Source organism: Heterocephalus glaber, unplaced genomic scaffold (genome assembly GCF_053883595.1).
Source record: "Heterocephalus glaber isolate CG9 unplaced genomic scaffold, H.glaber_assembly_v1.0 deba00001461, whole genome shotgun sequence".
Taxonomy (NCBI): domain Eukaryota; kingdom Metazoa; phylum Chordata; class Mammalia; order Rodentia; family Bathyergidae; genus Heterocephalus; species Heterocephalus glaber.
The window spans coordinates 39,801,287-39,817,386 of NW_028258308.1; the positions used below are offsets into that span (position 1 = coordinate 39,801,287).

A 16,100-nucleotide genomic window follows, 5' to 3' on the forward strand; every position below is an offset into this window, starting at 1 on the left:
AAGAAACAAAAGGACAAGGCAGGTGAGGTGGGCACACGTCTTCCCAGCCAGCCCCGAGCTTGTGTTGTGCAGGAAGATTGCTTGAGCTCAAGAGTTTGAGGCCAGCCTGGGCTATACTGTGAGATTCTATCTCAAAAGAAGAAAGAGGGAGGGAGAGAGGGAGGAGCAAGAAGGAGAGAAGGGAAGAAGGGAGGGAGGAAAGGAGAGGAAAGTGCTAATGTGGCTTGAGAAGAATGGAGCCACTGAGGGGGAGGCTTGTGAGCAGGACAGGGGTGCTGGGCAAGGTCTGTGACCTGCACACCCCACTGAACTGATACATACACCAGGACAGGTATTTTAAAGAACTGGTCACATGACCAGAGACTGGCAAGTCCAAAACCCACAGGGCAGACCATTGGCGGGAAGGTCAGCAGGAACTGATGCTTCCCCAGGAAGCCTCGGTTTTTCCTCCTGAGTCCTTACCTGACAGGATGAGACCCACCCACATTGTTAAGGGTCATCTTTCTTTTAAGCCTACTGATGGTAGATATCTCCACAGCAACATCTGGAGTACTGTTTTTGCTTTATTTTTTGAGTCTGGGTCTCACTGTGTTACCCAGGCTGGCTTGAAACTCCTGAGCTCATGTGATCCTCTTGCTTCACCCTCTGCAGTGGCAGGGATACAGGCACAAGCTACTGTGCCCCGCTGGACTAGTGTTGAACTAAATTGTGGAGTGTGGTACATACAACCGAGAGCCAAGAGCAAAGTTGATACAGAAGATGAACCATCAGAACCACTCCCAGGCTGGGGAGAGGGCCCTAAATAAGACATCCTGAACCCCTCTCCTGGAGAGGCTAACCCTTCCGGTCAGGCTGAGGGGGCCTGGGAAACTTCTGTGTGATATGCAGGCGATTCTCATGCTCGGGTTGGGAGACCGTGGGCAGATGACCCCCAAGACTGTGGGCCTATTCATCCCAGACGTGCCTCCAGGGCTGGCATGGGGCTGGGGCTCAGGACACACTGAGTCCTCTGTCCACTGGCCTCAGCCGTCTTGGGCTGGGCATGGAGTCCATGGCAGCTTAATGTCCCACTGTCTGCGAGCAGCCCGTGGGAGGCCCAGACTGGACTAGGAAGAGAACAGCAGGCCCAGACTGCTCCCGAAGTTGCCCACGTGGTGGCCTCATCCCAAGAGCCCAGGGCCTTTGGGGAATGGGTCATGTGTCAGTGTGTGTGTGTTGGGGAGGGGTCGCCTTCCTGGTCAAGAGTAGGGAGGAGATCTGCTGCATAGTGTCTGTTTTGTTTTGTTTTTTGTGATGCTGGGGATTGAACCCAGGGCCTTTGCTAAGTCACTGAGTTGCCCAGGCTGAGTCTGAAGTTATGATCCTCCTGCCTGTACCTCTTAGGTGTGCACTACCATGTCTGGCCATGATGTCTATTTTGCAGCACAGGGCCAGGACCAAGGATTCAGGCAGATGGCACGTGACATCTGTGTGAGTCTGGCCAGGAAAGACAGGAGAAGGAAGACAGAGGAGATGCAGAGTGGAGATGTGTCTGGGAGGGTCTTTTGAGAGGCTGGTGGGGAGCCAGGGGACCACCTTTATCAGAGAACCCAAAACAGGGCCCAGTGGAGGCGGTTCGTGGGCAGCCGGCAGGGGGCACATGGAAGGGCCCAGACTTCACAACATCTTGTGCCTGAGCCTTGCCCTGTGTCCTGCCACCCCTCAGCCTGGCCAAGCCTGTGTGTCACCCAGGGGAGTGTAAAAAGTCCTAGGATTTAAGCTTGCTCTTGTGCTTTCCCCAGCCTCAGGATGCTCACCCAGAAAGCAGGACTAGGACTGACTTCCAAACAAGTTGTTCTGTGGATAGAGGAGTCTTCCCTGGACAGCATGTGCCTTCATAAACAGCTGTTCCCTTCCCCCCTAAAGAATCCCGAGTTGCAGGTGTTAGCCTGACAGCCCTGCACTTGCTTGGGCAAGTGGTTCTGGTTCTGGTGCTTTTTCCTTGGTGGCACTGGGGATGGAACCCAGTCCCTCCCCTTCACTCTACCACTGTCGCTCTACCACTGAGCAACAGCCCCCGGCAGAAATGTAAGTGCACAGAGTGGGTGGGTGGCTCATTCCTCTGATCCCTTGCTGGTCTGTCCAGATCCCTCACCAAGCATGCAGCAGGCCACCGGACTTTTCAAGGGGTTCTGAGGGTGTCCTGGTCACAGTATGAGGCTCCCAGACCACAGAGCAAGGAAGCCACAGACAGCCACATCTGAGTGTGGATCTGTGTGGACTCGGCTAGCCAGAGGCTTGCAGAGGCTGGAGGAAGGGGCCTGGGGAGGGGCCTGCTTAACCCTCAGATGATTTGTCATTGCCTAATGAGATTAATGAGCCCTAGGGGCTGGTATGCAGCAGTGCTGGGCACTCATTAGAAGCAGATGCTCATGGGAATGAGGGAGTGGGGGCTGGGGCGGCAGTCCCCTCACGTGCCAGGTGGTTTCCATTAATCTGTGGGCTGGCCAGGCTGGAAGGCCTGGAGCTCTGTCTTGCCATACTGGGAAGAGTATGCTCAGAGGCCAACCTGCTCTGGCTAATGGGCCCAGGAAGAAGGCGGCTAGGTACAGGGACAGCCCTCCTATTTGCTGTGGTGGCCCCAATGCCCAGTACAGGGTAAGCTCTGAAAAAATACCTGCTGGGAGATACCAGAGACAGGAGGGCCTGGGAGAGGGTGTGGGAGGGAGGCTGGGCCTCAGTGGGGTTCTTGGGACCCAGAACCTCTCCCCCTTTTCCCCCAACAGCCTCTGTACCTGCAGGGGTGCTCTGGCCCACGTCACAGCTGGCCCACTTTCTCGTCAACCCTGGAAGTCTTGTAGGGCCCAGGGCAAGCTGCTCTGTGGCCTCCAAGCCTATAATTTGGTTTTCAAACCCACAAGCAGGGAGGTCTGTGGGGGCCTGAGGGAGCCAGTGTTGGGCACCCCACTCTGCTTGAATGTGGAACAGGCACACACATTGTCACACACTCTTGAGAGCTCTAATGAGATCTAATTTATATACCATAAAATTCACCCGTTTAAAGTACACAGTCCAGTGGGTTTTAGTGAATTTTGCAGAATTATGTGATCACCATCATCTAATTTTAGAACATTTATATCATCCACAGAAGAACCATGAATAACTTGTAGTCACTCCCTGTTCTTCCACTCCCTCCTCCCCAGCCCTGAACAACCACTAATCTACTTCTGTCTCTATGGATTTGCTTATTATGGCCATGTCATAGAAGTGGAATTATATAATATGTAATCTTTTATGAGTGGCTTCTTTTACCCAGTGTAACATTTTCCAGGTTCACTGACATTTTAGCATGCATCAGCACTTTATTCTTTGTTGTGGCCAGTAATATTCCATCATATCAATATACCATGTTTTTAATCCATTCATCAGATCCTGAACTTCTGGGTGTCTTCCACTTTGTGGCTATTATAAATAATGCTTCTGAGAACTTCCCTGCACATTTGTGTGTGGGGTGTTTCTTTACTTCTCTTAGATGTATACCTAGGAAATGGAATTGCTGGGTTAGAAGGTAATTCTATTTTTTAATTTTTTTTTTTTTTGCCGGTACCAGGAATTAAACTCAGGATCTTGAGCTTGCCAGGCAGGCACAGTGCCACTGAGCTAAATCCCCAGCCCCATTTGGACGGTAACTAAATGCCAAACTATTTTTTAAAGTGGCTGTATCATTTTACATTCCTATCAATAATAGGTAAAGATTCCAGTTTCTCCACATCCTCATCAACATTTGATATTATCTTTCTAAAAATTACTTTTTTTCTTCTTTTGAGACAGGGTCCCACTATATAGTCCAGGCTGGCCTGGAACTTGCTATGTAGCCCACACTGGCTATGAACTCACAATCCTCCTGCCCCAGCCTCCCCAATTCTGGGATCTGTAATCTGTGTGCCACCACACCCAGATCTTGTCTTTTTTATTATAGTCATTTCAGTGATATAAAGTGGTATCTCTTTGTGATTTTGATTTGCAGTTCCCTTATGATTAACGACATGGAACATCTTTTGGTAGGTTTATTGGCCATTAATATGAGTTGCGGGGATCCTGCCATGTTCCCTGGGCTGCCCTCAAAGTCCTGGGCTCAAGCCCAGGAGTCTTCTACCTCAGCCTCTCCCATAGTTGGGACTATAGCTATGTGCCTGAAGACTTCTTTGAAGAAATGAGATATTCAAATAATTTACCCAATTTTTTCCAGCTGGCTTGTCTTTCTTACTGAGTTGTAGGAGTTCTCTATGTATTCTGGATAAAAATTCCTTATCTGATATCTGATTTGCAAATATCTTCTTTCATTCTCTGATTTTCTTTCTTTTTTAAAAAATTACATTAATTAGTTTGCAGTACATACTGATTATATTCATCATAGGAAGCTGATACATGTGTGCTTTCACTTTATGGAAGGTGGTCTTTGAGATATAAAAGTTTATTTGTGTCTTTATTTTTGTAGTACTAGGGATTGAACCCAGGGCCTTCACACAGAGCTACATTTCCCAGCCCTTTTTAAATTTCTTTATTTTGAAACAGGGTCTTGTCTTTGTTTCTTTACTTTTTTGTTGGTACCAGGGATTGAACTCAGGACCTTGCGCTTGCAAAGCAGGTGGCGGCACCACTGAGCCAAATCCCCAGCCCTGTTTCTTGATTTTGAGACAGGGTCTCTCTACGTAGCCCACGCTGGCCTGGAAATGGGCAATCCTTCTGCCTCAGCCTCTGGATTGCTGGGATTACAGGGGTGCACCATCAAGCCTGGATAAAGGTTTAAAATTCTCATGTCCAACTCATCAACTTTCTCTCTTGTGGTTGAGCTCACACATTCACTCTTACACATTCAGGGCACAGTGCACAGTTGCTCCCAGGAGCCCTCCTCACTTCCGCCTGAGGGTCCTTCTCCGCCACAGTGATGTGGATACAGGAGGGGGGTTTGTGCCTGCAGACAAGGGTGCAGCATGTAGTCCAGGTGGGCAGAGAGTTCTGGCAGTGCACTGCATCTCTCTCAGTTTCCAGGAACAGATTCTATGGAAGCAGACAGGCAATGGAAGATCTGTACGTCTTGGCCCTAAGAAATGAGGGTAGCAGCCAGGCATGGTGATGCACACCTGTAATCCCAGCACTGTGGAAGGCTGAGGCAGGAGGACTGAAAGTTCAACCTAGACCGGGCAATTTAATGACTTGGGGAAGACTTGTCTCAAAATGAAAAATAAAATAAATAAGTAAAAGGGCTGGGGATATTGCTCAGTGTGAAGGCCTTGGGTTCAGTTTCCAGTGAAAGAGAGAGACAGAAATGAGAGGATCAGTTCAGATAATCCAGAGCAAGTGTTCTTAACCCAAGTTCCACAGTGCCCCTGAACTCTTGTGTGTGATGTTGAGTGTAGTCCATTTTTCAAGGACAGGAGTCTGTGGCCTTCATCAGATTTCCCAAAGGATATGCTAAACAAGAAGGGCTCAGAACCACCAATTAATAGGTGCCTTGCAGATCCAGTGTCCAAGCTGGGTGGCCGAATTTTTTCCTGCCCCAGGTGGTGCAACCCCAGAGCTGTGCAACCCCAGAGCTGCTCTCCTTACTGAGGTACCAGGAGGCGTCACTTGCCTGAGGTCCATTGGGCTGTCAGAACTCACCCTAGGGAACAGCCTGGACCCATGGGGGCTAGGACTGGCCTGCATCCTGCTTGGATCCCTGAAGGCACTCCTCTGGCAGGCGTGCAAAGGGGAGAGAGTGGCACCTCTCCCCTCTACCAGAGGCCCACAGATAGGCCGCAGAAAATCGAGGGCAGGAAGAGGGGCTGGGCCTGACGGACCGCCTCACTCCCATCTGCAGAGCATCAGTGGGGCAGGCGGGTGGGGCTCACCAGGGGGCCAAGAGGAAATGAGAATAAACACAGCACACGGAGCAGGAGGGGGGGCTGCAGCCCCCACCCCTGGCAGCCCATGAAGGGAAGTGACACAATGAGGAATGTGTTTCCCTCTGCTGTCCCCGCGTGGGGGTGGGAAGCAGAGTCCTGACAATGGCCAGATCCCACCAGCAGCCTGGGGTGCAGGCTGCAGCACCAAGGGGGCCAGCAGGGAGGGAGGGCCTGGCAGCAAAGGACTGTGGGCAGGAAGGGCGCCACCCCCAGGCAGACTGCAGTGTCTGCCTGCAGTGTCCTGGGACCTGTCACCTTCACAGGTCTTGCATGCCCAGCATCAGGAGCACAATGCGGGCTCCTTCGGTGTCTTTCCTCTTCCACAAGCAGACCCAGGGCTCTAGAGGCCAGCTGAGTCCTGTCTGTGGGAAGGGCTGAGCAGGATACTTGGTCCAGCCCCACCCCTGGGTTTCTGGCCGGTGCTGGGATTGTGCACAAGCAAGCAACAGCCTCCAGGGCCTGGACACCTATCTCCTCTCGCCCTCCTCCTGCTGGTAATCCAGGCCTATCCTGAGGCTTTGTTGGCAGAGCCAAAACCCCCTGCCTCTGTCTAGGCTGGGGAGGGGTGGCAGGATCTTGGCACGCAGGTTGGCCCCTCATCCCTCTGTCAACTCCCCTAGCAACCCTGTGTTCTTGCCACAGCCCCTCTGACTCGGAGCTTATTCCAGGAGCCACCCACACTCGCCCTTTGCCTCCCCATCTCCCGGGCCCTTGGATGGGTACAGTCCTAGAGGACACTGGGACACAGGCAGGCAAGCAGGCCTCTGAGCAGTAAGGCCTCGGAAGTGCTCTGTGGGGCCTCAGGCCTCTAGGCAGCTCTCTCCCTGGCTGTGCTTGGCACAGAGGATGGGCTAAGGGAGATGGTGGTCCAGCACAACCTTAGTCCTTGGGGGTCCCCTCAGTAGTCTCCAAGCCTGCTCTATCAGGTGCAGGTGCCACCCATCCCCAGTGGGTGGGAACTACCTGCAGCCTGACAGTCGTACTGTGGTCTCTGTGTAACACAAGGTCAGAGGCTGCCATCCTTTGCCCCAGGCAGGGTGGAGCTTGGCCCGGGCCTCTTCTTGTCCCGCCCGGAAGCCACGCTTCTGTGGCTGCTGATTTTGTGATTCCTAAGAGAGCAGTGGAGAAGCAGGACTGAGGACCTCAAGCAGGACTGAGGACCTCGAACAGGCCTGTGCCCCCGGGCCTCATCTGAAGACCCTGAAGTCTGGACTGGACTGGGCAGAGCCCATTAGTTCACCAGCAGCCACCTGCTCTGTGTCCTCCAGCTGGTGGAGAGAGCTGCAGGGATACAGTAGCTGTCATATCCAGAGAAGACTTCAACACCTGGACTCGGGGTTTCCAGGGAAGTTCTGAGAGGTCCTCAAGGCCCTGGGCAGCTTGGAGGTGGAGCAGTGTGGGTTGTGGCGGCCTTCTGACTCCCTGTGCATGCAGTGCTCTGTCCGTCCTATGTGGCCTCTACTCCTCCTCATCTGAGGCCTTCCTGTCCCATCTCTTGGCTCCTACATCTAACATTTTCTGACTAAGCCCCTTTGATGGCAGCCAGAGAGGCTGAGGAGCCCTCCTGGGGCTTCGAGGGGGCATCCTGCCAGGGCTGAGGAGAGCAGAGATCTAGAAGGAAATCGAGTCCCAAAGCGAGCCAGCACCTGTGGTGAGAGTGAGGCATCCACCCAGGGAGCAGGGGCCCCAGAGCGGGAGAGGTTGAGGCCTCCCCATGCCTCCACAGGGACCTGAGGAACAATGTCATCAGCGTGGTGCAGCCTGGAGCCTTCCTGGGCCTGGGGGAGCTGAAGCGCTTGTGAGTGGCATGTCCTGCCCCCAACCACCCTGCTCCCCTAAACTCCAGAGAAAGTCTCGGGTCACCCCTACTGTCCTTGTTTCCCAGCCCCAGCCTCTACTGGGCACATTGGCTGGGATCAAATGCATGGGCATTTCAAGCCCTCTGTGGCACTGGGTCCCAACCCTCTCCCGACGCACCCCCCAGGTGTACACATGTGGCTGTCATAAGCAAACCATGTGCCACCATGGAACCTATGTGTTGAGTGTGTGTCTCTCTCTAGAGATCTCTCCAACAACCGGATTGGCTGCCTCACCTCCGACACCTTCCAAGGCCTTCCCAGGCTTCTCCGGCTGTGAGTGAGGGGAGTGAGGAAGGCGGCACCCACAGTCCCTGCATTCTTTCCTCCCACCCTCCTTCCTCTGGCCCAGGAAGGCTCTGACACCTGGCTCCCTGCTCCCCTACCCCTGCAGGAACATATCTGGAAACATCTTCTCCAGTCTACATGCCGGGGTCTTCGATGAGCTGCCAGCCCTTAAGGTCATGTAAGTATCTTTCCCACCCCAAGAGCGGACCCTGCCTCTTTCCTCTGCCCAGGAGGCAGATGTGGCAGCACTGTGGAGCTGTGGCTAGCCCAATGAGCAGGCAGAACACAGTGCCCCATGGAGAGAGTACACAGAGGCCTGCATTTGCCCTTTCCAGCCCTGCCGACCTCAGCCACATCCCCATCCCTCTATTCTATGACCCCTCTGCCCACCCCACAGGGACTTTGGCACTGAGTTCCTGACCTGCGATTGCCACCTGGGCTGGCTGCTGCCCTGGGCCCGGAATCACTCCCTGCAGCTGTCTGAGCACACACTGTGTGCTTATCCCAGCGCCCTGCACGCCCGGGCCCTGGGTGGCCTGCAGGAGACACAGCTCCGCTGCGGTGAGCCCAGCCCCAGGACCCTGCCCTCACCGCAGCCTGCACGCACTGTGTGACCATGTGATGGGCATGTCCTCCTCCTTCCTCTGTCTGCAGGGCAGCCCTCTATCACCTTTTCTAAGCCTCTTTGGGGCTGCCTGCTCTGTCACATTTCCATCTGGTCCCAACCTCTTGGTGCCTAAAAGGAGCCTTCCTCTGTGTCCCAAACCTGCCCTCTCCTCCTTTGCGCTCACCTCTGGAGACTTTCTCTTGACCCCTTTCCTTCCTGCCCTCCCAACCCTGCCAGGTGGGCCCTCACACATGCAGGCCTCACTGCTTGCATTTCCTCGCAGAGGGGGCCCTGGAGCTGCACACCCATCACCTCATCCCCTCATTGCGCCAAGTGGTGTTCCAGGGTGACCGGCTGCCCTTCCAGTGCTCTGCCAGCTACCTGGGCAACGACACCCGCATCCACTGGTACCACAACCGGGCCCCTGTGGAGGGAGACGAGCAGGCAGGCATCCTCCTGGCCAAGAGCCTCGTGCACGACTGTACCTTCATCACCAGGTACGCGCTGGGCCACCCCCTTTGGGTGGGGTGGCTGCAATACGCATCACCCACCCCTGAAGGAGCTGTGCCCGGACAGGTGCTTGGGAGTGTGTGTGTGTGTGTGTGTGTAGATCTAAGATTCAATCATAAGTGGTCTGGATAGAGTTTAGGAATTTTTTTTTCCTGGTACCAGGGATTGACCTCAGGACCTCGCTGTTGCCAGGCAGGCACGTGCCACTGAGCTACATCCCCGGCCCCAAGCTTAGGAATTTAAAAAGTGACATTTGACATCTCTTTAGTGTTTTTAAAGTGTATATAGTGGCTCATCTTTATTAACAGGTTTAATCTCTGCAGTAGACCTGTAAGAGTATAATTATCTCCATAGAAAAGATATGGAGATTTGCCAGATGTGATTGTGCACACCTGAAAACCTAGCACTCTGGGAGGCCGTTAGCAAAAAATAAAAATGTGCTGGGGATGCAGCTCAGTGCAAAGTCCTTGGTGAATCTCCAGGACCATAAATAAATGAATAAAGGGAAATTGAAACTCAGGAAAATAATACCATGAGGACGATGAGAATTGAAGGAGCCTGCGCCTGTGTCCCCGGTGCACTGAAGGACATAGGCATAAGCAGGGCACCCATGGGGGAACTGGCCAGAGTCATGGAGGGCAGTGGTAGGCTGGGCTGAGAGCACCTCAACGAGCTGGTGCCCGCCCACCTGCCTGCCTGCAGTGAGTTGACCCTGTCTCACATCGGCGTGTGGGCCTCAGGCGAATGGGAGTGCACGGTGTCCACGGTCCAGGGCAACGCCAGCAAGAAGGTGGAGATCGTGGTGCTGGAGACCTCCGCCTCCTATTGCCCTGCCGAGCGTGTCGCCAACAACCGCGGGGACTTCAGGTTCGCGCTGCTCTGCTCTGGCGAGGGCAATCCCAAGATCCGACCATCACCAGATCTGCTGCCCCAGCTCCACACCCACTCTTGCACCTGAGAGTGCTGGGGACCAGAGGCTATACTGTCGTCTTGTCATGGAGTCATTTCAGAAGATCGTAGCCCTATGGATACACTACACACAGCACAAAGGCTTCTTGTGGCTTCCTTACATTAATAGTTGGCAAAGGTCTCCCACAAACACTGTCACATTTTAACATCCCAACAGCCCTCCCTGGAAGGCAGAGCAGGTATGAGTTTCCCCACTGTACAGCCCAGAATAGGAGCCCAGATAGAACAAGGGACTTGCCTAATGCTGTAAGTGGCACAGCTTGGATTTAAACAGAATCACTGTCATCTGGGCCAACACTTAGAGCTCGCTCAGAGTTAGCAAATGGAAACCAGGAACCCCTTAGACATGCTCTGGCACCCTCTCCTGGCTCCTCCCCCAGGCCCAGGGTCAGCCTCAGTTCTAAGGGTAGGGGTGGGAGGGGTTCTCCTGAGGAGCCTGGGTCATGGCACTTTCCTGCCTCTGCCCCCAGGTGGCCTCGAACTCTGGCTGGCATCACAGCCTACCAGCCCTGCCTACAGTATCCCTTTACCTCGGTGCCCCTGAGTGGAGGTGCCCCAGGTACCCGAGCCTCCCGCCGCTGCGACCGGGCTGGCCGCTGGGAGCCAGGGGACTACTCCCACTGCCTGTACACCAACGACATCACCAGGGTGCTGTACACCTTCGTGCTGGTGAGGCTGGGGTGGAGGGGCGGGATGAAACGGAGCCCAGTAACCCGAAGGGGAGGGGAGCCCAGCCTCCAGGGTGCCCAGAGAGGACTGGGGGCCAATACCTTCTCCCCTGGCGTTCCTTTACCTTCCCTCTTCCGGGGTTCAGAGCCACCAAGGCCACCCCAGGGGCCTCCACCCCATTCCCCTCTGGCACCAACACATCAAGACACGGTCCTCTTGTCATTGGTGCTAGAGGTAGGTGGCCTTAGGTGGTGATGATCAAAGCCTCGTATTACCTCCTACCTTGACTAGACAAGCAGGTGGTCTAGGCCCCTTTCCCCAGGCACAGCGGCCCTAGCAGAGGGGCCTTAGGGGCAGTCAAATAAGACAGGAAGCAGGATGCCCCTCTTTCTTCCTCCAACACCCTCAGATGCCCATCAATGCCTCCAACGCGCTGACCCTGGCCCACCAGCTGCGAGTGTACACAGCTGAGGCTGCCAGCTTCTCGGACATGATGGATGTAGTCTATGTGGCTCAGATGATCCAGAAATTCTTGGGTTATGTTGACCAGATCAAAGAGGTGAGATTTTGTCCTCTGGGCTCCTAGAAAGCAACACCCCCATGGGCTCAGCCCCTGGGTCTCAACCCCACTCCTGCCCTCTGACCACCCTGCTCTCCCCCACAGCTGGCAGAGGTGATGGTGGACATGGCCAGCAACCTGATGCTAGTGGATGAGCACCTACTGTGGCTGGCCCAGCGTGAGGACAAGGCCTGCAGTGTCATCTTGGGTGCTCTGGAGCGCATCGGGGGAGCTGTCCTCAGCCCCCATGCCCAGCACATCTCTGTGGTAATGTGGATCAGCATGGGGGAGGGACCTCAGAGTTGAGTGGCTCCTGCTCCCATCACCCCAAGAGGGGAGCCCTTTCCTCCCTCTCCACTATGCCCCCAGGGACAGTGAGCTAAGTTTGAGGTGTCAGGGGCCATTTCAGAGGGCAAGGCCTGGGCTGCTGAAGTATTGGGAGACTTCATGGCAGGACTGAGTTGGAGGGCTGGCCTGATGGCCACAAGCAGAAGCCAGAGGAACAGGAGGAAGGCCTGGTCACTTGCAACAATACCTGCCCTGCAAGCGCAAGGACCCGAGTTCAATCCTTGGTACCAAAAAGAAATAATAAGGGATGGAAGTTCCCTGAGGCAGTGTTTCCAACTTGGTGGGGTCGATAAACAATTAACAGCCATGGTAGAGCTGCTTTTACATGCAAGATACTGTGCTGGGCAGTTGGGAGGTGCAAAAGTTAGCTGTGGACCCTGCTCTACAACCAAGTTGAGGCAAAAGAATTAGCACATTTTAAGAAGAGAACAAAGTAGCCAGGTGTGGTGCTATAGGCCTGTAATCCCAGCACTCAGGGCTGAGAAAGGAGGATCTCAAGTTTGAGGCCATCCTGGGCTACATAAGTGAGACCATGTCTCCAAAAAACAACAGAAGGAGGTGAGCAATGCAGAGGATAAGAGTGTTGGTGGCAGCACCAGTGCCATAGCAGAAGCAGAAGGTCCTTGGGCAAGGCGTGGGCGGGAGACCCCCAGCACACTAAGGCAGCCCATGCTTTGAAAAGACAGTGAGGAATAAAGGGTGGTGGGCATAGCACAAGAAGACCTGCACACAGGACATGTGCAGTATGGAAAGCTGCCATATCTCGAATGGCAGGGTGACGAGGTCTCTGCCCTAGAACTCTAGGAACGTGGCGCTGGAGGCTTACCTCATCAAGCCACAGAGCTACGTGGGTCTGACCTGCACAGCCTTCCAGAGGCAGGAGGTGGGGGTGGCTGGGCCACGGCTGGGCAGCCCTGGCCACAGCACCCCACCCGAGCCTGAGCCCCTCACTGACCAGCACCTCCGCTTCCGCTGCACCACTGGGAGACCCAACATCTCTCTGTCATCCTTCCACATCAAGGTGGGCATGGGGGGTGGTGGGGGACAGGCGGCAGGAGGGGAGGTCTGAGATGATGGTCTGCTGGTAGAGGTGGGTGGCTGAAGGAGACAGCATTGGAAGACTTCAGAGTCCAGGGGTGGTGAGGTCCCTGAGGAGCTCCTCTTTCCCCCCAGAACAGCGTGGCCCTGGCCTCCATCCAGCTGCCCCCCAGCCTCTTCTCATCCCTTCCGGCTTCCCTGGCTCCCCCGGCCCCCCCAGACTGCACCCTGCAACTGCTGGTCTTCCGAAACGGCCGCCTCTTCCGAAGCCATGGCAACACCTCCCGCCCTGGAGCTGCTGGGCCTGGCAAGAGGCGCAGTGTGGCCACCCCTGTCATCTTCGCAGGGATCAGTAAGGGACTGAACTCCCTTCGTGTGTCTGCCCTTCCTTCACCTCCAGCCCCTACTTCCCTGGTGGAGGTGGCCAAGGATGGAGGGTCCCTCACTAGTTCCTAAGAGGGTGGGGACAGGTGGAGGACGGGTGCCAGAGGACAGCAGGTTTTAGGAGGGCTCTAGGCATAAACTTCTACACACTTACACTGTACTTCCTGCCTCAATACACATGGCCCGTGGCAGGCACTGTCCCTGTGATACAAGAATGAACATGGAGCCCATGACCTGCCACACATGGCCACTGTCTTACTGAGCAGTTGGAGGCTGGGGTCATATCCAGGACCACCTTAGACAGAGGCTGAGGAGACTGTTGCTGAGCAGGGGGCCTGGTGAGAACCGTCCTGAAAGACGACATTAGGGGCCAGAGGTGGGACCGAGCAGTAAGCCTTGCGGATGGTCAGGATTCCCAGAGGGGTGTGGGGACCAGGGTGGGAGTGACAAAGCTAACAGAGATGGGGTGAATTGGAGACACTGCCAAACACACATACATACAGCCTTGCTCAGGTCTGGTGCCAGGAACAAAGGGATACACCTGCAGCCCCACTCAGGGCTCCACTTGGGCAGCTCCCTGGCCAGTGGGAGTGACTCCCACTGCTCCTCCGTCTTCTGCACCCTAACCTTGTTTGCCAGGTCTCATCTTCAGTTCATCACTCACACTGGCACTGATTTATGTAAAACATGGCTGGGCACATCAGAGAGCCCCTTCAGAGTCTCAGCACTGCCTTCCTAGCCATGTGTGGTGGCACATGCCTGTCATCCTGGGATTCTGGGAGGCTGAAGCAGGAGGGTCACAATTTACCCTGAGGAACTTAGTGACTTAGGGAGATTCTGTCTCCAAAGGGGGGGGGGTGTCTGTGTTTAATTACCAGTGCCGAGCCATAGATAGGATGAACTGCCTTCCTCTGTATGCCATCCAAGTCTTCCCCTGGATCCCCTGCCTATCCCATTCTGGCTGGGAAGGCTCCCTGAGCCTGCCTGAGCCGGGCTGCACTGGGGCTGGGGCATACCTGTGCCTGTGCACAGATAGCTGCTTACTCACCCTTTGGCAGCGAACAAGTCCCTAGCAGTGATCAGGAGTGCCGGGTGTTCAGTAAGTGTAGTCACAAGGGACAACCAGGCCTGGTAGGGGCCAGGAAGGCCTTGCCTGAAAACCAAGCCTCCTGAGGCCTGAAGGATGAGGTTGCCCAGGGAAGGTACAGTTGATGTCAGCAGGCCAGCAGAAGTGCAGGGTTAGGGTCTGTGTGGCCCAAGTGCCAGGCACATTCCCCTCACAGCTTACTCAGGGCTTCTCTCTTCCCTCTCCTCCATCCCAGCCTGCTGACCCTCTCAGGGTGTCCTCCTGACACCTGCCTTCACCTGGCCTTCCGCTCCCGCCACATTAGCTGCTTCCTCCCTGTTCCTGAGTTCCCAACTAGTCCTCTCTTCTTGGAGGAGCATGTTGCGCTCCACACTGAGCCACATCCCCTCCTACTAATTTTTTTATTTTGAGACAGGGTCTCACTAAGTTGCCCAGGCTGGGCACAATCTTAGAATCCTCCTGCCTCAGCCTCCTAAATATCAGGCATGAACCTCCACAGCCAGCTAGCACTTTATTTCTCCTTCTCACCCTGTCCAGTCTCCGAAATAGACTGAGGCTCATACTTTGGCATCCAACTCTGTCTCCAAGCCCTGCCCAGTGCTTCACCCAGCAGATACCATGCAAGCTCCACTGCTGCCACAGCTGCCACTCAGTCCACCCACCCTACTCTGCACCTGAGCCAGCCTCCCCTGAAACCTGTGTGTCCCCACACGGACTTCCCTCTCCCTTTAGGTGGCTGTGGCGTGGGGAACCTCACAGAGCCAGTGGCTGTGTCACTGAGGCACTGGGCTGAAGGGGCTGACCCCATGGCAGCCTGGTGGAGCTTCGAGGGCCCTGGGGGCTGGAGCTCAGAAGGCTGCCAGCTGCACTCCAGCCAGCCCAATGCCAGCTCCCTGCACTGCCAGCACCTGGGCAGTGTGGCTGTGCTCATGGTGGGTATGACAGGGCAAGGTGGGCAGGTGGGAAAGGAACAAGGGATGTGTGGGTGGTGGTGCGGGGGATTGATCACAGAAAGGATGCCAGCTGTATTGCCCTGTCACTGTGCAGACGCCATCACAGGAGAAGGAAGGGCCTGTGTCTCCTTTTATGTGTAGAGTTGGATCTGAAACCACTTGGCCTGCCCTCCACATGTCCTGCTTCCTGAAGCCAAGATTCTCCAAGTGGAAAACCAACCTGGCGACATTCTTTTTTTTTTTTTTAACTCAGGTGCTTTCGAGGCAGGCAGAACCACTGAGCTAAATCCCCGGGCCCCTGGCGACATTCCTGACCCCTTCCGAACCATATTTTGTACCCTACTTCCCCAGATTCTGAGCAGACCTGCAGCTGTGTCACAGACAGAACCTGCTCCCTCCTTCTGGATTGTGCAGTTCCCAGAAAGGCAGGACACTGGGAAGGAAGGCTGTCAGTATCTCCTCTGGCTGACTTCTAAGTGGCACCCTGTGCTTCCATCTGTGCCACTTGGATGAGCTGAGCACTGAGGCTCAGGCCCAAGACTGAGGGCTTGGGAAGAAGGAAACTGGCCTGGGGCACTGGCAAGCTTGGCTCATTCCTTACTTCTTCCTTCGCAGGAGCTGAGTGCTTTCCCCAAGGAGGCAGGCAGCTCTGGGGCCGGGCTGCACCCTGTCGTGTATCCCTGCACAGCACTGCTGCTTCTCTGCCTCTTCTCCACCATCATCACCTACATCCTCAACCACAGGTAAGAGCTCCCCAGGAGGTCAGGTTTCACCCAGGACTGGCAGCTGACTCTCAAGCAGGTCCACCTGACCTGCTGCAGCTCTTGCCTAGCACTGTATTTGAAGGTTCTGGGGCTGGAGCACATGTTCTGGGAGTTACAGACTTCTTGCCTGTGGCCTTAGCG

General features: G+C 55.1%; 1 protein-coding gene across 3 annotated transcripts in view; it reads left to right on the forward strand.

Annotated features, from left to right (window-relative positions):
• Adgra2 (adhesion G protein-coupled receptor A2) overlaps positions 1–16,100 on the forward strand; it is a 38,463-nt gene that overhangs the window by 18,038 nt on the left and 4,325 nt on the right. The window contains exons 3-15 of one of the 3 annotated variants that reach the window (XM_004855382.3): positions 7,654–7,725; positions 7,988–8,059; positions 8,178–8,249; positions 8,469–8,632; positions 8,962–9,175; positions 9,891–10,055; positions 10,628–10,826; positions 11,236–11,385; positions 11,491–11,652; positions 12,530–12,754; positions 12,907–13,123; positions 14,975–15,174; positions 15,811–15,938. In XM_004855382.3, coding sequence (XP_004855439.1) covers positions 7,654–7,725; positions 7,988–8,059; positions 8,178–8,249; positions 8,469–8,632; positions 8,962–9,175; positions 9,891–10,055; positions 10,628–10,826; positions 11,236–11,385; positions 11,491–11,652; positions 12,530–12,754; positions 12,907–13,123; positions 14,975–15,174; positions 15,811–15,938 — 2,040 coding nt within the window. Of the gene's footprint in view, positions 1–7,195; positions 7,726–7,987; positions 8,060–8,177; positions 8,250–8,468; positions 8,633–8,961; positions 9,176–9,890; positions 10,056–10,627; positions 10,827–11,235; positions 11,386–11,490; positions 11,653–12,529; positions 12,755–12,906; positions 13,124–14,974; positions 15,175–15,810; positions 15,939–16,100 lie in introns of all 3 variants that reach the window. The other 2 variants (XM_087217283.1, XM_021236823.2) reach the window with 2 other exon arrangements.